At 42.6% G+C, this 21,928-nt stretch overlaps 1 protein-coding gene across 1 annotated transcript in view; it reads left to right on the top strand.

The window, feature by feature from the left end:
* The first annotated feature begins 498 nt into the window (after positions 1 to 498).
* Positions 499 to 21,928, top strand: part of CRY1 (cryptochrome circadian regulator 1) — an 83,589-nt gene continuing 62,159 nt past the window's right edge. The window contains exon 1 of the mRNA XM_029599759.1: positions 499 to 1,542. Coding sequence (XP_029455619.1) covers positions 1,385 to 1,542 — 158 coding nt within the window. The 5' untranslated portion in view covers positions 499 to 1,384. The remainder of the gene's footprint in view (positions 1,543 to 21,928) is intronic.

Genomic DNA, 21,928 nt, shown 5'->3' with positions numbered 1-21,928 from the left:
ACTCCCCTTCAACCCGTCTCCTCCCTGCATTGCTCGTATTCCCCAACTCATCTTCTCCTTCCACCCTTTCTTATACCATCCCTTTTGTACTCTCCCGCTTTCATAAACCCTATTTTCGCCATTCTTTACGCGCCATCTCCGACCCACTTTTTTTTTTTTGTTTTCACATCTCCAGCGCTTGCCTCTCAGACCTCCCAGCTGAGCCCGCCCCCTCTCCATGCAGGGAGCAGCACTAGACTTGCCAAGCACGCGCGCGCACACGCAGCCCGTTCTGTAACACAGCCTGCTCAACTCCGCGTGCTGATCCGGGCTCTGTCCCCAACAACCAATCACGGCCGCGCTCTACCAGAAAGGCGGGGTATCACCCGGCCACAATAAAGCCTCCTGTTTGCTTTAATCGGTCTACTGTAGCCGCCTTGGGGGGCGAATTTAAGAGTATAAGTGCAATAAGAGGGGAAAACTGGACCACTACCCAATTTCTTCACTCTAAGCCCGCCGTCTTTCAGCCCACAAACCAGCGTCGAACCAGCACCTGGGCTGGGCTGTAGTAAACACACTTCGGAAACGTGAGAGCGGCTGGTCAGGTGACCGGGGGCGGGAACCAATCGGGCTGCCGGAGCGAACTGCGGGCGGTCTTCCGGTGACGCAACTAGGGCAGTGGGAGTCCGGCTTTGAGAATCTCCGTCACGTACAGGGCTCGTGCTGGGGAACGCGGGGAGCTGGGGAAGAAAAGACCTCATTCTTTCAAGGCGAGGGCGAACGAAACAGGAGCCTGGGCTTACTTCTCAAGGACACCACGTACGAGTCTGCGCGGCTGCTTTCCCTTACCGCTGAAGCTCGGGCCGCCGAGATTTGAGACACTCGGTCCCTCGTCGGCCAGGACTCTATTTTTTGTTGCCAGAGGTGTTAGAGGGCGTTCGGCTACTGTGGTGGGCGAAAAGCTCCTGGTCGAAGTTATGTCTCGGGCTGGCGAGGTTTCTGCCGGCTGGGTCCCAATGCACGCCGAATTAAACACTTAAGACGTGAAACTACAGTGCACCGAGGATTGTCTTATAGCCGGCTACTGCTGTTAACCAGAATATCGTCAGAAATAAGTTGCTCTGTTGGGGAAAAAAAATCTTTGTTTTGACTTTAATTAGCTGATAATTAAAGGGAAAAAGAGGTGAAGCTTTAATTTATCTTACAGTGCTAGTGTGGATAGGGTAGAGAGTGAACAGATTCCATAGCTTTCTAATTTAACAGCTCAAAACAGCTTCTGAGCAAAAGATACTTGAACAACTATTTTGATACCCATAGAAGTTTCCTCAACGTGATCCCTTCTCGAGTGCCAGCATTTGTCTCGATTACGCTTTTTAAAAAAAAACAAACCATACATTTTCTGGAAATGGGAGTAAATGCTGTACACTGGTTCCGGAAAGGACTGAGGCTGCACGACAACCCAGCCCTGAGAGAGTGCATCCAAGGGGCTGACTCTGTGCGTTGCGTCTACATCCTCGATCCCTGGTTTGCAGGATCGTCTAATGTGGGGATCAACAGGTGGCGGTAAGAAAATGCTTTTTGATATACAGTACCCTAAGAGTTTTTTGTGTTTAGATATGATAGTATGGATGATGTATACCCTAACTTTGTGCGCACTTTTTTTTTGTGGCTGTAAGGAATATTATAGCCTAGGAGAAAATCATTTAGATTTAGCACTCTAGAGCGCTTTCCAAAATGTATCTCGTCTTTGGTTGATGAGTAAGATGTTTTTCTGGAAATTCTACTGCGACATCAGTATAACGTTCATGAGAGCCTCAAGTAGGTCAACGTCATCCCTAGCTCAGAAACAATTTTCTTCACAGTATGGAGATACCTCATTAACTTTGAGCTTTTTAAGCACTTATGAGGTATTCCTTTGCTACTTCCTTTTAGGAAGTATGTATAAATACTTTGTTAGATTATTAAATTACATTTGGAGAAATACTTTTATAGCATTATTATATTGGAAGTAATTTTGTAATCCATTCTACTTTGAAAAGCCGCAGGTATGTAATACTAAAACAAATGTTTTATGTGCATTTATTTTATTGTAATTGTATTATGCAGGATTTTATTGCTTACTACATTGTGCCAATTATGCACACTGTTTTAAAATGAGTTATGATGTACAGTTATTAGTCTTACCCCTATCTTCTTGGGACAAATATAGGGACAAATATAGGGGTCAATTGTAGGAGGTAAAAGATTTAGGGGAGTGGAGGGGAGCTGGTGTATATTTAAATAACAACATAAACAACCAACCCAGGACTAAAAAATGTATAATGTATACTGATGTCCAGTATCACTTATGAGCTAAAAACCATACATTGGTTATGGCTTCACTATCTGTTGTGTTTATGTACATATTATAGGGAGGACCAGCAGGCTCACATGGTTTGTAGTTGGTTTAAATAATCAAAACGTGACAAACAGAGGACACTATATTTTTTCTTTATGTACACTAATGTTTGGTATTTTTCATTAGGCTAAACCATAGATTGGTGCCAGCCTTACGAGTACATATATCATTTTTTATTTTTTTATTTTTATTCCATTATTTGGAAATTGGAACCACAGCAATTAATGGACTTTACTAAGAGAGGAAATCCTCCCACTAAAATATCTAAGTATAAAATAATGTCGATACAGGTGACTGATGGAGACCGTATAAGAGAGAGCTAATTCTATAAGGATAAGCATATTAAAACGCTAACGGTTGAAGGACATCATGAATGGATGACAAGTAATATTAAAGAATCTTAAGTAAATTATGGAATAAAAATTAAAAACGGTATATTTAATATACCTGTTGGGGTTTGTGAGTTTTGGGTTGGTTTAAATAAGACAATTTAGATGCTTATGTATCAAAAGTGGTAGAAAACAAGAGGGCAACTCGGATGGGCTAACTGGTTCTTATGTCATCTGCTATATTACAGACCTGGATGATAGATGAGCTTAATTTAGGTGAGTAATTGAAAGTTGGTTTGCAACATTTCTTTCATATGGTTTATGTAGGCATATAACATGACTACTACTATACTACTGGGTGTGACCCTTAAGGTGGGGAGGACTAACCCCTCTTAATACCTTTTAGTTATAATAATATCAGAGAGGGAGACCAATTCCTGGCCTTATCTGAATGCTGAGTGGCAGCCTTCAGTCTTGAGTCCTGTTGGTGGCATCTGACATCATCAGTTAGCACTCGGAACACCTGATAAGAGCTGATGCCCTGCAGTGTGCAGCCGCTGGGATGCAGCCAATGCCACGTGCCAAAGGGGTGAGCTCCTGGGTGAGAATTTGGACCCAACTCTGAGAGTAATTTACCTTCAGTCTTAAGTTATTCAATATAGGCAGAAAGAGGAAGAGTGTGGAACGACCAATCCCACAGGGTCCTGCTTCTAATACCTCTATTTTGCAACACACTATTGAAAACTTTTGACAATTCTCCATACAGATGGACACAGTGCAGGACAAGAAGGACTTGGAGGTTGCCCCTCTGTCCATAGTGAGACTTCAGTCTCCTTGAGTCCTGTGGCTCGACATATTATTCAACCAGCAGGGGATATTTCTGCAGACATATCGGAGGAGAGACTGTTGGTCTATAATGTCCAATTTTCTCCATCTGATGGGAATAAATCTGCAGACCCAGCAGCTTTTGGGATGGCTATAACATCTACCCCTGTGGGTTTGTCATAAGAACATAAGATATATCATACTGGGTCAGACGAAGGGTCAATCAAGCCCAGCATCCTGTGTTCAACAATGGCCAGTACCCAAACATTAAATAGATCCAAGCTACTATTCCTTATTGATTAATAGTGTATGGACTTCTCCTCTGGGAACTTATCCAAACCTTTTTTAAACCCAGTTACACCAACCGCCATAACCACATCCTCTGGCAATAAATTACAGAGCCTATGCGTGGAGTGAAAAAGAATTTTCTCCAATTTGTTTTTAATTTGATTTTAGGATCAACTGTCTGAATTTATGAACTGAATTCGTGAACTGCCCCCTAGTCCTTCTATTATCTGAGAGAGTAAATAACCGATTGACATTAACCTCTTCAAGTCCTTTCATGACTTTGTAGACCTTCATCATATCCCCCCTCAGCCTTCTCTTCTCCATGCTGAACAGCCCTAACCTCTCTAGCCTTTCCTCATAGAGGAGCTGTTCTATGTCCTTATCATTTTGTATGCCCTTCTTGCACTTTCTCCAGTGTAACTATATCTTTTTTTTTTTTTTTTTGAGATGTGATGACCAGAATTCAACACAGTATTCAAAGTGTGGTCTCACCATGGAGTGATACAGAGGCATTGACATCCACCATTTTATTTGCCATTCCCTTCCTAATTCCTGACATTCTGTTTGGTTGATTCAGACAGTTATATTGGGATTTACTCTAGTTGCCTAGAATTTGATGCCTAGCATTTGTGAAGGAGCCATTGTTGTAGGTGGTCTAATAGAGGAGCCACTTGTGCACTGTAGAAGAAGAGACAAGGGGAGTGAAGGTAGAAAAGAGGAAAGCAAAATAAATAACATAAATACAAATTTCAAAAGAAAAAACTGATGGGGAAACTTTTTTTTGCCTAATGCCTAAAAATTTGGACTGGATCCTAAATTTTCTAAAAACATTTCCATTCCAGTGTTTAACAGTGATATCCCTTAACTCCATGATAGTCCACAAATATGTTCCATGATCTGTGCTGGATGACGACAATCATGTACAGCCAAATCTTTAATTTTCCATTTGTGCATCTAGTATTCTGCATCTCATAGCTTTTGTGGATATAGTTTAGAGATGCCCATAAGTAATGCAGAAGAGGGCCTGATGAATGGGAAGACATTTTGTTTTTGTTAATTTGCTACACTTCCATAGGGTTCCTGTTCTATGTTGAATGAGTAGAGGAGGGATATAGGGCATCCTGAGAAACCTGGGTATTGGAGCCAACTTGAAGTGAGCACCAGCCTAGTAGTTAGAGCAGCGGACTACAAACCAGGGAACCTGCTGCCACTCATTGTGACCTTGGGCAAGTTACTTTACCCTCTATTGCCTCAAGTTCAGATTTAGATTGTAAGCCCTCTGGGGGTAGGGAAATACCCACTGTACCTGAATGTAATCCACTTTGAAGTGCCAAAAAGGGGAATATAAAATCAAATTAAATAAATTGAAAGGTTCCAGTGATGACTTACATTAGTGTTCAGCTGAATGTCAGTAAGTAGTCTGTTTATACAAGTGTGCATGTGTGTGGAGAATACTAAGGGCCAGAGCTGACGTCCCTAGTACTGATTCTGATGCTCTCTAGCTTGTGAATTTCTAAATAAGCTGCCTAGGTCTTGGTTATCATTTATTTTGAATTAGTATTAGTTCACTATTGTAGATGTAGTATGTATGCGTAAAATGGTTAAACTGAATAATTAGGGTATTTTTACCTATATGAGACTAAACCTCTTTAGGTGTGATAGACTAGTTACCCTGAAAACCAGATTTGTTTGTGAAGAAATGGCAGTGAGACACATCAAAATGGTGTCTGCATGCTATTTTTAATATGATGGAAGAACTGTAAATATCTACCTTGTGAACTGAAGGATGAAGCTTAAAGAGAAGGAAATGTAGGTCGGAATCCCAAAGGAGGAAAGAACGCAACAGTAAAGGTGATAGAGACCAGTATAGAACAGGCCAGAAAGAAGAAGAAGAAAGAGGCACCCAAACAAGGACCACCTGAGAAGAGGTGCCCGAGTAACCAGAGGGGGTGGGGAAGGCAACTGGTGGCGTGGCCCTGGGGGATGGGGATGATTAAAAGAATACCATAGTAAAGATACCAAAGACCACTGCAAAACAAGCTAGGGAGAAGAGCGAGAAGGAGGCACCCAAACAGGAATTTAATTTTCCGACTTGTTAATTTTTTCTATTCATTCTTAGCTTTAAGGTACGGTATGTTGGTTTTTGATTATGTATATCGCATTGATATACATATGTAAGATGTGATTCATAAAAAAAATAATCTTTTCTATTTCATAGGCGTATTCCTGAATATTTTTGTCAAAAATGTTCCAAGATTCTGTGACATTTCCCCCCCCCCCTCCTTCCACTGGCAATTATTATTATTTTTTTAACTTTGTCAAATAAGCTCCATCTAGGGATGGCAATATTTGGAGAAAACTTTGTTGCCAGCCAAAATCTTTAGGAACCAGTCAAAAGGATATTTGTTTCATGGCAATGGCAGCTTCCTCAGGGGGAAGTTTTTATTGTTATAGTGAGGATCCCACAGAGGCTCCAAAAGTAACACAGGTGTGCTGTCTGTAGAAAATTTAAATGCAATACTATATAAAACGGTGTACTAGAACTACAGTTTAAAAGACACATAAAGAAACAAGTTGTCAAACTAAAGCACTTTCACCTGTTGCAAAAAACTGAACACTGATTCTTTCTAACAAGTATCTGTGAAATCTTCAATGAATGTTTTGCAACAGTATCTATATAATAAAGATATAAAAGGAGGCTCGTTAACAACCCACCCAATTTGGTTTGAAAGCTAAACAAACAAAAAGGGGAAGAGAAAAACCAAAATTATCTAGCCTTTCTCCCCTGTTCCATCCCTAGCTTCTTTTCTTTTGTGACTCCTGGCCCTCGCTCAGCTTCAGCACCAGCTCATCTTCCCAGCCCAGTCTTGACTCCCAGCAGTGAAACATTTTTGTTTTACATTTGCTGGGGTGGAGATTCCACAGGGGAGGGGATTTCTGTAGGAAAACTGAATTGTGGTCCCGCATTTCATTCTGGTCGCCGCATCTCAAAAAAGATATAGTTGCGATGAAGGTACAGAGAAGGGCAACCAAAATGATAAAGGGGATGGAACAGCTCTCCTATGAGGAAAGGCTGAAGAGGTTAGGGCTGTTCAGCTTGGAGAAGGCTGAGGGGGGATATGATAGAGGTCTTTAAGATCATGAGAGGTCTTGAACGGGTAGATGTGAATCGGTTATTTACACTTTCGAATAATAGAAGGACTAGGGGGCATTCCATGAAGTTAGCAAGTAGCACATTTAAGACTAATCGGAGAAAATTCTTTTTCACTCAACACACAATAAAGCTCTGGAATTTGTTGCCAGAGGATGTGGTTAGTGCAGTTAGTGTAGCTGGGTTCAAAAAAGGTTTGGATAAGTTCTTGGAGGAGAAGTCCATTAACTGCTATTAATCAAATTTACTTAGGGAATAGCCACTGCTATTAATTGCATCAGTGGCATGGGATCTTCTTGTGTTTGGGTACTTGCCAGGTTCTTGTGGCCTGGTTTGGCTTCTGTTAGAAACAGGATGCTGGGCTTGATGGACCCTTGATCTGACCCAGCATGGCAATTTCTTATGTTATGTTAATTCAGATCCATGCCCATAGTTTCTTCGTTAGCTGATAAGAGAGGGTTGCAAATCTAAGATGATTAAGCTGATTCACACAAAAAACTATGTAAGGTATCCACTGTATTTTTTTTCTCTTTTGGTGGTTAAGTCATGATGCTATTGTATACCTGTACCATTTAAGGGTCTGATTTTAATAAGCTTCTCCTCCCCCCCCCCCCCCCCCATTTCACATGGCATAGGAAAAAAGCCTTACTAAATCAGACCTTTAGTTTTTACCAGCTCACTTCATTTGATACAATCATTTAACTCTCAAGTTGTGCCCAGTGGCGATAGAATAGGAAAATTAGGATGTTGTCTGTATGGAGCTGGTATGTTGTCCTGTCTGAACTCTCTATGCATCTTCAGTGTCATGTTTTTGTATGGTTACTAAATGTGTAAACATTTTTTTAATCAATAAACTGAGTAGCTGGGGTTCAAGTTGGAAAGTAGCCATATCATGCAGTCTGTAGATCTTAGGATACTTTAAGCATTTTGTCTGGGTAATTATTTTAGTGGTGCTGAAGGTGGGGTAAATGAGTAATATCCTACTATGGAGTAGTTATTATTTTTAGGAGGAGCAAGTCAGCCAGCCTGTTTTGATTTTGATCCTATGGTTTAATTGTCCTGCAGTGCCTTTCACAAATTGATTGAAAATTCTACTGTTGATTTGACCTGATTTTGAATGGAAAGTTAGTTTTCAAATTATTTGAACCTTGTTTACCCACTTATTTTGGAGGCAGAAGAATGTCAGTTTATTTTGCCATTGAAATTTGTGGGAAAATGCTGCACATTTTGAAATTGTCATAGGAGTTCTGGTTTGATTCTTTCAAGCTGAAAGAAGTTTGATTTATCCAGACCTAGTTAAATCTCTCTTCTTAGCCTGAGCGCCTGCTTCCAGTTTGTTGTGTGGTTCCAAGACTTTAATCATTGTTTAGAATTCTATTCTGTAATGTCTGTTAATGGCAGTGCATTTCTGTGGAGGAAAATTGTTTGTAATAACAACTCTGACTAAGTCTTAAATCACACAATAATATATTTATTATACTGAGTATAAGCAATGGTATACGCAGGAAGCAAAGGTATACTCACAACATGTACATAGCACATCTATGGTCTGGAACATTTGCTTAATTTTTTCTTTTTGCAAGCTCTTTTTATATACATTTTCAATAAGCTAATTGATAACTACTATTTACTCCAAACCACAAGATTTCAGTTAACCTCGCTGCAAATACAGCTGTTCTTTGTTCCTGTTTGATCTTATCTTACTTCATATGTACAAACTTTCTTCACAGATACCCTTTTTCAGATCTGTTATCTTCACAGATACCCTTTCTCAGACCTGTCATCTTCTTATCTTATGCTCATCCTGTGACTTCACTTGTTGACGTTTCACCTGGATTCTGCTAATGTGTGTTTTGCTTTGCAAAACTAGGCCATAGTTCATATGTTGCTTTGCAGAACTAGGCCATAGTTCACCATAGCTTCTTCTTCTTTCTTCAGAGCCTTAATTCATTTTGAGGCCTCTGGTATTTTTTCCTTCAGGATATTCTACAATCCTCCCTTGAGCCAGATTGACTCTGGCTCACATTAGGTGTCTTCATTCTTCACACAGGGGAACAGCATAGAGACTAGGGTTTTCTTCTTTGTATCTGTGGACACCTCCCTAGGACCTCCCTTTTTTAACTGCTCTCACTTTCCGTTTCCCAGCTATCATCTGTACTGATTGTGGTTTGGACCATTCTAGTAGTTCTCAAGTTTATATTGCTATACGCTATCATATTGGTTACTGGTTTTGGTGTTGGCATCTTTGGTCGACAATATTGTAATACTGAACAAATACATGGAATACAAAAACATAACATTATACCTAAAACTAGTAATCCAAGAAAAACTCCTACTATCCCTTTCAAATGACTAGATAAGTTAGGATATTCTACAAAATGAATGCTTTTTGTACTTTCTAGGTATCATTTCTAGAACAGTACCTATTATTTGATATATTTTTCCACTAATTTCTCACAACTGTCAAATCCTACTGGTATGGGATAATTAAATTGCTTTGAGCTTTTAATGTTATGACTGCCAGAAAAAGAATGAACTGAAGATACTGTTCCTTGAGGGTTTGTATGAAACCATACCTGTTTGTTGATGAACCATGAATCTTCCAACCTTGATTTCACTATTACAAAAGTAACATGAAGGTCCTGTTGATGTTACAAACCTATGGGGTTCTTAAATATCAGGAATTTTAATTAAAGCAGTTTAAGAACTGCATACTCCAGTTTATTTAATATGCTTGTTTCACTATCACTTTTTTAGGAGAGGCAATAAGATCATCAGTTCAATCTTAGTGCAGAGCCTGAACTTACTATTCCATGAGATTTTTATTAGATTAATTTAGTTATGGAGTAAAAATTGGCCTGATTTCACCTTATAAACATCTCATACTAAAGTAAAGAGGAATGTTGCTCCACATAGCTAGTATGCAAATTGAGCTCCACCCCTCTTTTTCCCTGTACTCTTCAGCTCTACCTCTCTTTATATTGTCCAATCCACACTACTACTACTACTACTCATATGGAAGTTGAGCTCTGCCCCTCTCTCGAATAGTCAAACCACTCTCTACTACCACACAGTGCACCCGAGCTCAGTGTGCTTGCTATAGTAACAAACATCTCAATTATATACTTCTTATATTTCACAGTATTTCCCCATCCTTGGATGGTCTTGTTTACTAGTATAGTTATATTTGAGTATGTACATCTTGGGTAATGACTAAAGAAAGTAAAATAAATGCTCTTCCTGTAGTACCATTCATTCTCAATATGTCTATAGTAACATTAGAGATCCTTAGAAATAGCTACAAATTGTACATTGATTATTTACAATTCTATGATTGTTTATTTTGGATATAGATTTTGATGATTAAATTTGTAAAAGTTTGACATTTGCTTGCCTTCCTTGGCAATGAATTTTGTTTTATAATCTGTTTTATCATGAATCATGATAAAACATGAATCATGTTATTGATCTATTCAAATTGCTTTTAAAATTAAATAGGCCATGCTTCGATTTATATTTCTGCAGTGTTATGCACAGTATTATTGGTGCTCCTCCAGTGATAGGTTGCTATGGGGGGGCAATTTTGAACAGCCTGTGGTGTTGCCAGATACATGCGTAGCTTAGAAATAACTTGTAGTTCCCTGTACGTACCTGGATCAGTCCAGACAGTGGGTTATGTCCCCAATCCAGCAGATGGAGTCAGCACAAGCTTTGAGGGGGCGTATCCATATATCCTACTACCCCCTCTGCAGGAGTTCAGTATCTTCTGACTCCAGCAGATGCGAGTAGGGGAATCAGGCTTCTCCTCTTTTTCCTTCTTTCTCACTCTTTGGCTTGATTGTCTGGCTTGTTGCTGTCTTTTTCTCGTGGATCAAGTTTGTATCAAGTTTGTCTTAAGTTTAAAAAAAAAAAAATAGTAAGGCAGGGTCCTTTCACCTTTTGGGGAGTGACTTATCTTCCTTGTCTCTTCTCTGCGGCCGTGCTGTTTATTTCTCTTTGCAGCCAGGGGTAAGTTGGTTTTATTCCTTTGTAGTTTTTCCTTCACAGCACAGCCCCCGGTGCCCGCGAATGCCGGTGGAGCCGGCCTCTTCGTTTTACACTCCCTCACCCGCGGCCATTTTGCAGCTCCTCGTGGGCTGCTGCGGCGCTTAGGGAAAGACGTCTGGGGCGGGTTGTGTGGCCGGGAAGGCCCCCCCCCGCGGCACCCTCCTCTATTTTTGGACAGCGGGCAGTGCGGGCCGCCCGGGCCCCCCCGCAGCGGCGCTTTGTGCGCGTGGCGCCCCCCCCGCGAGGCTTTTTCTCATTTTTGGCGCCGTTTTTCCTCTCTCCTCCGGCGATCCCGATGCCGTGGCCGTCACGTGCGGCCTGCGGCGACCCGGGGTCCCGGATTTCCCGGGAGGGCATCTGTGCACAATGCCTTCCTGGGGGGAAGGTACCTCCTTACTGATTTCTCTTTTTTGCCCGGGCGGCACGGGCTGGCCACTCCGCCATTTTTGGCGGGAACGGCGGCCATTTTACTTTCTGAGCGCCCTGAGGCGCAGGTCACGAGGGATAACGGCTCTCTAGAGGATTCTACAAGCGGGGGTGCTCCCCCGATTTTGGTGCAGGACCCAAGCACCCAGAGCCAGGGTGCAGGAACCACGCCGCCCCTCGAAGCGCACCCGAGCAGGCCGGGGTTCTCTCTGGAGTTTATCCTGCTCATGCATACAGCTTATCTGCAGGGGCTGGAAACGCCTGTGGGACCCCCCCCCGACCCTCCGGGAGCGGGGGCCTCCCGCCCTCCTACCCGGGTCCGATCTGCGCCCATGGCAGTGGAGGCGGTGCCAGACCCAGCGGGACAGGGACCTGACCTCCCGGACGGGGGTCAAGGGGACGGCATGCAAGAAGGGGATGATCCGCGTACCCTACGCCTCTTCCAGAGGGAAGAGCTGGACGACCTCATCCCGCAGATCATTCAGGAATTGGATCTGGACCCGCCACCGGACCCGCCTGCCCCAGTAGCTCCCGCTGTCGTCACTTCTTCAAAGAAGGGAGATCCAGTCTTGGCGGCACTCCGGCCGAGGGCTCGGGCTTTTCTCATTCATGACTCGTTCTTACAACTTCTCACCAGGGAATGGGACACCCCGGAGGCCTCCCTGAAGGGCAGCCGGGCCTTGGAAAAGCTTGTACCCACTCCCTGAAGATTTTCTGGACCTCATCAAGGTCCCAAAGGTGGACTCCGCAGTGTCGGCGGTCACGAAGAGGACGACTATCCCAGTAATGGGAGGTGCGGCATTGCGGGACACACAGGATCGTAAGTTGGAAGTTTTCCTTAAGCGGGTCTTCGAGGTCTCCGCGCTGGGTATGCGGGCGGTGATGTGCAGTTCGCTTGCCCCCTACACGGACAATCAAGTAGCAATGTTCTACATCAACAAACAAGGAGGGTCCGGTTCATGGTCCCTCTGCAAAGAGACCTTGATCATATTCGAACATGCGCATCAACATTGCATACATCTGCAAGCAACCTACCTTCTGGGACTGGCAAACACAAGAGCGGACAGGTTAAGTCTAATTTTTCATCCCCATGAATGGGCACTCAATACAGAAATAGCCCAAAACATTTTCATGCAGTGGGGAACACCTTCGATAGATCTCTTCACAACGGAGATCAACGCTCAAGTTCCACACTTTTGCTCGATATGTCCCAGTCCGCTCAGGATGGCTTCTTCATCTCATGGACAACAGGCCTCCTATATGCGTTTCCTCCCATACCACTTATATCAAGGACAATTCAAAAGTGTATAGCAGACAAAGCTCAAATGATACTCATAGCTCCAGCTTGGCCCAGACAACCATGGTACAGTTTCCTTCTCCAACTATCTCTCAAAGAACCAATACGTCTGCTGAACCATCCAGATCTGCTACTACAGGATCAGGGGACTCTTCTACACCCGCTACATGCATCTCTCCACTTGACAGCATTGAGGTTGAACGGTTCCTTTTAACAGAACAAGGAGTTTCCGCTTCCACACAATTCATTTTGTTAGAATCCAGGAAACTCTTGACAAGAAGAAATTACAACTACAAATGGAAACGATACACTACTTGGTGCTTATCCAACTGCAAATCACCAATAGACTGTCCACCGGAAAGACTCATGGATTATCTTCATACACTGTACATAACTGGCCTAGCCATATCTTCCATTAGAGTTCATCTCAGTGCCATGGGGCATATCATAGACCGATTAATAATATCTCTATATCTACTCACCCTTTATTATCTCGTTTCATCAAAGGACTAACTCATCTTCGTCCTCCAAGGTCAAAACCTCCAGTGCCATGGAATATCAACATAGTTCTGGAACAACTCATGCTTTTCCCTTTCGAACCCATGGATTCAGCACATATGAAGTACCTTACTTGAAAAGTAGCATTTCTAGTAGCAGTAACATCAGCTAGATGAGTCAGTGAATTACAAGCATTAGTCCATTATTCTCCATACTTGCAGTTTTATCACCAAAAAGTAGTTCTCAGAACTCACCCATCTTTCTTGCCAAAGGTGGTTTTACAATTCCATCTCAATCTAAATGTAGAACTACCAATCTTTTTCCCTAAACCTCACTCCAATGATAGGGAAAAGTTACTCCATATGCTAGACTGTAAAAGAGCACTAGCTTATTACAAAGAACGAACAAAATCGGACTCACAGACTTCTCAAATCTTTGTATCTTTCGATCCGAAAGCACCTGGACTTCTAGTAACTAAACATATCATCTCCAGCTGGATAGTACAATGCATACAATTTTGCTACGACAAGCAGAAATTACATCTATCTTCTATTCCCAAAGCTCATCAAGTCAGAGCAATGGCAACGTCATGGGCACACCTTCGAAATGTACAACCCATAGACATTTGTAAGGCAGCTTCATGGTCATCACACCACTGCCTTGATCAACAAGCAACCGCGGATGCGAAGATAGGACAAGCAATCCTGCACCCTCTATCCTCTGATCCACAGTGACTACCACAATACTACAGATCACGTTTAACCACATATATCACAAATAATGTGATCGGGAGCTTGGGGCTCGCATGGCTAATTCAGCTATCAATGGGAAAGGCAAGTTTGCTTACCGTAAACAGTGTTTCCGTAGATAGCACGATGAATTAGCCATGCTGACCCACCCTCCTCCCTGGCAGTCACCGTCTCTCCGACTCAACTACAGCTTAATCACAGACTGAGGAAAATCTGTTACTTTCCTGCGCGGGAACACACGCACCCCCGCAGAGACTAAAAAACCAAACATCTGCTTAACAAACTCCGCCTCCCGGATCTGATTGACAGATCCCATGACAGCATGGCTAATTCATCCTGCTATGTACGGAAACACCGTTTACGGTAAGCAAACTTGCTTTTTTTTTTTTTTTCCTCTTCTACCAAAGGGCTTGTGCAATTGTCCAGCTTGAACATTGCTTTACAGTACAATAATAAGAATGCAAAAGGAAGATTTATGATGGAGTATGCTATCTCCAGTGTGTACAGCCTCCTAACACTTTTTTTCTGTACTACAGTCAGCTAGTAAATTTTACTTTGTTGCCAGCCTTTTAAAAAAAAAAAAAAAAAAATAGCAGGAAGGACAGAAGGGTGCTGCGCAATAGAGAGGAGAAAAGATTGCTGGCTAGGAAGGGGATAGTCAGTCAAAATTAAGAGCTGGTGGGTGGCTGAGTGGCAACATTGTGCACTGCCATATGGAGGAACCCGGGTTTGATTCTTAACTCAGGCTTTTTGCTCACTGGGTCAGCTGGAGAGGTGGGGTCCTAGTCAGTGGTGACACATAGTGATTGGATTTAAAGAACATTATTGCAGGGTTCAAAAAGAGCCCAGGTGCATGGCCCCTTGCTGAGGACTTGTGCTGGAATGACTGGTCTAAAAGCATGTTGAAGAAAATATAAAATAGGAGCACTATTCGTTGGGTAGTTGCGAATGAAATTTCATGGTTCCAATTGAGCTGGAAGCCCAAAGGAGCAGTAAACTTCAGTTCAAATATGACGAGGGAAAAATGATTGACTATGCAGGCGGAACAGTCAAATCAAAGAATTTTATTGAATGGGCTAAGAAATGCAATTGCAAGTGCCCCCAACCCCCACAGTACCTTGGCCAACTAGTCAAGATGCAGGCAAGGAAGTAACACTGAACAAAAGGAATGCATTGTTTATATAGTCTTATTTACACAAGATAGTAGAACTTTCAGGACTTGCAAAATTGTGGGGTGTGCTAGCCTTGCCACTGGGTTTGATCTCAGAGATAGGGGAAAACAATTTACTAATCTGAACAGCAGAAGAGGGTAACTGTCAACATAAATCTTGCAGCTATTTTCTCTATACCATGTATTACATCCTATTCCAACAGTTACTTTCCCACAGTTCAAGTTTCTATCACATACATTTAGCAGCCTGAAACATACCTAGCCTTTACCTCAGGCCTGAGGCCTACTGCTATTATCCTAACTTAGAGAGACTGAGTTGGGGGGGATGAGGGGGTGGCACACCTCTTTCATAAATAGAGAAAAAATAAAAATGAAGAACCAGAACAATTCATAGAGCTTGGTGCTCAGGAGGTAAAAAGGAATGATGGGAAGAAACCAGATTAAGTCACCAGTTACCACCACACTATACGAGAAGTGTTCCAACTGATGCTTAAAACCCCTCGCGTCCAGAGATATCAGAACAGGGACGGGGAGTAAAACCTCTGGCGTCGGGCTGATGCTTAAAACCCCTCACGCCCAGAGATGATGGCAGAACGGGGTGGGACTCAGTCTGAGGTGGAAGTGCTGCCCAATTGATGTTGCAGGTAATGGAGGAGCAGCGTAGTTACAGGAGACACTGAACAGCCTCAGGTGGTCATGGAGGCAGTGGAAGGAGAAGTGTTTTGTTGAGGACGGAGGTCTAAAATTGATCAGAGATCTCCTGTTCATTTTGTAATGAAGTATTGAATAGAAATCCTTGTTAACCTGAGATTTCGGGACATGTCAAATGGCCTCTTGAGCTAGCAGCTTTTCTGCTTCCAGATTTAACAAGTGAATCTGCGAGATATCCCATGTAGGTGGGGCTAGGTGCAGGAGGCTCTGAATGGTAATAAGTCAGGTGATACCCATAACTTCTGACCACTGGGTATCTACTTTATAAATGGGCTCTGACCGGCCCGCAAATGAGCAGTAGAGAGCAGTTCTTCCGAGCATGCGCGGGTGAGCACGTTGGTAAGAGCGGAGCGTGCCCGAAAAAAAAATGGTGCTGGGTCCTTAGGAGCAGGAGCGGCGGCGGCGAGGAGCAGTAGTGGCGACAGCGGGAGGGAGGGATACCCCCCCCCCTCCCCCGAGATCTTCCGTCTGCCGGTTGTGGATGAGCTGAAAGGGGAGGGGATTGAGAGAGGGAGGGGAGGGAGGAGAGGGTAGGGGGAGGAGGGAGGAGAGGAGAGGGTGAGGTGAGCTAAGGGGAGGAGGGAGGAGAGGGAGAGGGTGAGCTGAGGGGAGGGAGGGAGACTTAGAGGGGGGGGAGGGAGTGGGGAGTAGGAAGGAAATGGACCAGAAATTTTTTTTAAATGTAGCCCTTTGTCACGGGCTTAACGGCTAGTTAAATATAATATGCTATCTGAGACCACACTGTGTACTAATTGGTGACTCTACCGCCAACTGGAGTTTGCTTGGTCTTAAAAAATCTGGCTGGTTTTTTGTTGTCATTTGCTGCTGCTTCTGTGCCCTGCGGTCACATTGACACCCTCTCTGGTGAAGTTAAGGTTGACAATGAGGTTGCTGGTATGTTGGAGGTCTGTATTGACAGTGCTGCTTGAATGGCTTCCTTTGGTAGTATGGCTTTTTAAACTGTGTGTAATACCATCTGTATATGAATGGCTGGTCTGTTGGTAGTGTCAAGAACTGCACTGCTACATTCTGCTCCTTGATTTGGGAGACAATTTCTCTGAGTTTGTTTCCAAATAGATTATCTCCCAAGCAAAGCAGTTCGGCGAGTCTTATCGTACGCATCTTCCCGAACTGCATGGCTCTCAGCCACGCCATGCAACAGGCGGCAATAGAAGCTGTAGATATGTTACATTGTTTAAAAGCATCATAAACTGAGCATAGCAGGTATCTTAAACCTTCCTCTAAATCTTGTAGTGGCTGTGGTGGTGTTTGTTCACCTGCCTCTGACAGGACAAAGGGCTTTAATTGTTAAAGGCATTCATATATATATTGCACCATATAGAATTGCTGATGCTCAATATGAAACATTAGTATAGAGTTTTGAAATACCTTCCAGTCATCCAAAATCTTGTTATCCTTACCTGGAGGTATGTTAGAATGAAGTTTTGACTTTGCCTTTCTCGTGGCAGATTCTACCACTATGGAATTGTGAGGCAGTTGGACCATCCCGTAACATTGGAACTTCTTCATAGAAAACTTAAGGTCTAGCTTTCTACACAATGGCAGGTTAGATTGTAGGGACTCTAAGACTTTAGCAGGACTCCATCCAATATAGCATGAGATGGCCTTGCTGTGGGCTCGGAAGGTATGTCGAATATTTTTAGTATACCAAACACTTCCTTACATGGGTCTGGTATCTTATGAAACTCTTCTTTCACTGAACCTCCCATTTTCTCCACAAACTGAGTAGGTGAGGTCTTCCATTGGACTTGAGAGCTCCGGAGGTTCTTCTGTATTGTCAGAAGGTAGACCCCCCCCCCCCCTAGATGATGCCAGAGATTGTGGACAAGAGTGGTCTGACTGAGGGGAAGCTGATAAGCTGACCTTCCCTCCCCCCCCCCCCCCCCCCCATTGTTGGGAGTGTTTCCCATGACACCAAAGTACGTGGGCTTTCACCTTCAGTTGGTACGAGGTCCTGACCAAGTCCTGGATCCGGAAAGTGGAATTCTGGTGATTGTTCTGTGGGGAAAGGAAAGTGAAAAAAATAATTTTTTTAAAATTTTATTTTTATTGCGTTTCCATATTTTTATACACAAAGAATAAATAGGATAATCTTAACAGTCACAATTCTATAATCCAGATAGGAATTACTTCCTTATTACAAACAGAAAATTTACAATACTGTTTATCCTACAAAGGAAATAAATAAATTAGAGATCTATTAAGCATTTAGTAATCTAAGAGCATAATACAAGAAATATTAAAAAGTGCAAACACTGACAGATGTTGTTTCCACATTTGAAAATTAACTTTCCCCCCCTTTAAATAAATTTGTAAGTATCTACGAGTGAGTGTCTAGGTATATTCGAAGCTGATCTGGATAATTGAAAACATAACTGGCATCATTATGTTTGATAAAAACATCTACAAGGGTAATTTAAATTAAACTGTGCACCTCTTTCCAAGACTTCTTTTCGCATATCAATAAACTTTTTCCGTCTTATCTGTGTGGAACGTACTATATCAGGAAATATTCTTATGGGGGTACTATAGAATTCAGTTTTTTGATATTTAAAATGCATTTTTAAGACTGCATCTCTTTCCACTATGGATAAAAATTGAACCAACAAGAGTGGCTCTGGTATCAATTTTAGATTTGAATGACTTCTCAAGGAAGTCCGTTAAATTCAAATTATCATTTTCTTTTAAATTTTTACCCTCTTGCCTTTGTTGAAGATAATAAATCTTAGAAATACCAGGGAGGGAACTTTCTGGATATTTTAAAATATTTTTTAAATAACTATTGAACAAGTCAATTGGTGTAACCAAATGAGTCAATGGAAAACTCAGTAGCCTAAGGTTTAATTTTCTATTTTGATTTTCTGATATTTCAAATTTTCTCTCATGTTCTTCAACTGATTTTATCAAGTTAACTTGAACTCTCTGGATTTCCCCATTTTCTGTTCAGTTGCATTTCCATTTTTTTCCAAACTTACAATTTTTTCCTGTGTATATGTACTTTTTTTCAATGCATCTTGAACTGTTAATGTAAGATTATTAATTGATTTTTGTATATTCACCATCATCAGCCCTAATTCTTCAATGGAAAACGTTTTAGGGGTGATAACAGAAATATCTCCAATCCCAGACAGCTGTGTCTCCACTCCCAAATGTTTAAAGGATCCAGCCTGTCCTCCCGCCGACACAGGAGATTGTATTTTAAGATCTCCCGGGCTTTGAACTTCTATATCAGAAGTTTTAGTCCCATTCATACCTTCTCCTTGAATTTCAATAGAGTCTTTCAATAATTGCAAACCATCAAGGTGTTCCACAGATGGAGGGGCTGGTTTCTCTGGGGCCCCGGGGGTTAACGATGCCTCGTTAGCCATATAGATCTGTTCTTGCTCCTGAACTGATCTATAAGCGGCCCCCTCCGGGGTTAATGTGGATGTAATTTGAAAACATTCAGTGATGCTAGGCTGTGTCATTTTATTAGGAGTAGATGTTGAGGAAGACTCTCTCAACTTTGCTTTTCTTTTAGTGTGGGGCATAATGACTGATTGCTTCCAAGAAACCAGTCCAGACCACAGTACATCCAATCTGAATATGATCAAATTATACAAACAAAATTCTTTTACTCATCTTAAGTTGATCTCTGCGGCTGCCACTATAGTTAATCTCCGTTCAAAACCGGACTAAGCCGGAAAAAGCCGTGCGGCTTAGCCGTCGCGCCGGCGTAGGCTTGATTTTAAAGCCTACCGGGCTCCTCCTCCTGACGTCACCGGCGCCGGGGAACAGGAAGCAGATGGTATTCAGTTCACGGGCTACAGCCCGGCAGGCTCACCAGGAAATAGAAGTAAGTACCACGAGCCTCTCCCAGATAGACCCTCTAGGCAAGGTAAATGTTGGCGGCCAAAAAATTTTTTTTTAATGGCTGAAATTTGTTCCATTGCCTGTGATGACTTGGATCCTGGTAGATAAAGGTAGACCATTCTTCAGTGGTGTAGCATGGTGAGGGGGAGAACTCTGAAGCCACTTATGGGTATCCTGCTGAATATCTGAAGCTGGATAGAAGCAAGGTCTGTGCTGTAAGTGTTCCTCATATTGTTTCTTGCCCCTTGGGAACAGCACATCCTGCAAATCAGATTCCCTGTGTTTCCTTGATGCTTCTAGAGATAAGTCTGAATATACCCATAGGCCACTCTGGGTTGAGCGTAAAGCTTTCATTGAAGGCAATCTCACAGGGGATGTCCATGGGACCTGAGAATATATCTGCAGTCCGAGTCCCTCTGTATTTTCTTTTTTGCAGAATCTAGAGATCTGGGGCTTTCTGCTGTTGAAGGGTATTTCTACGGAGTAGGTTTCCCTTGTTTTGGCCTTACTTGTGCTTCATGCATTATATGTTTCAAGCCAAAATAGAAAATGAATGTACTGAAATTACAGATTATGAATTGCAAACCAAAGAAATGTCCAACAAGCATGCTTGGAAACATCAGGTCCACTAAGCAAATTAAACTGAAAACTGTACAAGTAAGTGCTGATGTCTGGATGTTCATATCCCAGTATAAAAGATTGGAAAGGTGAATTCCAGGGAATATACAAAATTTCCAAATGCATTTTTTCCTGCACTCTCCCTCCCCCTCTCTCACAGCCACAGACAACCCCTGCCGATCCCCTCTCAACTCCCAGTTCCTTATAACCACCCCCTCGCATCCCCCAGTTATTCTTCACCCCTACCCAGTGTCTGACCTCTCCTCATACCCCACCAGACCTTCCTCAAACCTCTCCACCAATCCTCGTCTTATACTGACAGCACCTCTTTACAACCTTCTCCAGCTGAGCCCCCCAGCTCATCACTTGCCCAAGTCAATCCTCTTCTCAACCTAGAGATCTTTTTTACAAACACCCACCATACTTCTCATTTGAGTCCCTTAACCATACTTCTCTCAGTGCCACAGATCCAAGCTAGCAAGAGGAGGAATAGAGCACTGGTGCCTCAGTACACAATCTCTTTTGTTGCCCAGGACCTGACTAGTGCTTGAGCCACACAGATCATCATACAACTACACAGTTCAAAAGGCCAGTCAAGCCCTGGGCAGCAAGAGGATGATGCAGTTCAAGGCACCGCTGCTTTCTTCAGCCTCTTTCTTCTATCCTAGAACAGCAACGAGGAGGCAGGTGGGAGGGAGTGGGTGACCTAGTAGGATAGGGTCCTCAGGATGGGTTTAATTTTTCAGCCTGATGGGAAGAACACTGCCGGATCACCTCAGCAATACATTCCAGGCATTTGTCTGGAAAGATGAGCTTTTTCAGGCTGCCAATAAAGGTCCCAGGTCCCAATAAAGACACAGGCTCCACCTCTTCTTGCAATACTTGACATATGTACAGGTAGAGAGAGAGAAAATAAAACAAGGTACAGACATTACCATGGATATACTACACACCTAAAAATGGGTTAGATAAATTTGTTTAGAAATGGTGAATCCAAATGGTAAGAAACCATTTTGGGCATTCTGAGGTCCAATTTTTCAGTTAACCGAACAAAAATCTGTAATTGTGTATTTCCACCCTCTGTCTACATTTACCTAGGTAACTTTTTTTCACCTGAGTAAAACCTAATCTAGCATAAAGGAAGATGTGGACATTCTGAGGAAGTGATTAAGCTGAGCGCTACCCCAGTTAAACTTAAGTAGGTATGTGAAGAAAATGCTAGCCTAAAGCTAACCAAGCAAGTCCTGCTGAATTTCTCTCCTAAAGTTACTCTGTAAATTCCTGCTCTCTGCACTGCTGAACATGGACCTCCTGTTTTTCCAAGGATGAGGGAGGGGAAGTGGTGGAACAGGAGAACTGCAAACTTTTTAACCCCTTTTCTTTGTTTCTGCTGAGGATCCTGAATAACTCCTAAATACAAAAGGTGAAGCCAGCCCTTAGGTTCAATGCAGTAACATCCCCAATCAAAGCTATACTGACAGAATAGCAATATTGTGTGTGACATTTTAAAGTAGTGGACTAAATTTATACAAAAAACATACTAAATATTTATGCGACAATTGGGAAAA

This window comes from Rhinatrema bivittatum, chromosome 4, assembly GCF_901001135.1.
Source record: "Rhinatrema bivittatum chromosome 4, aRhiBiv1.1, whole genome shotgun sequence".
NCBI lineage: Eukaryota > Metazoa > Chordata > Amphibia > Gymnophiona > Rhinatrematidae > Rhinatrema > Rhinatrema bivittatum.
This window is presented reverse-complemented; position numbering and strand designations above follow the sequence as displayed.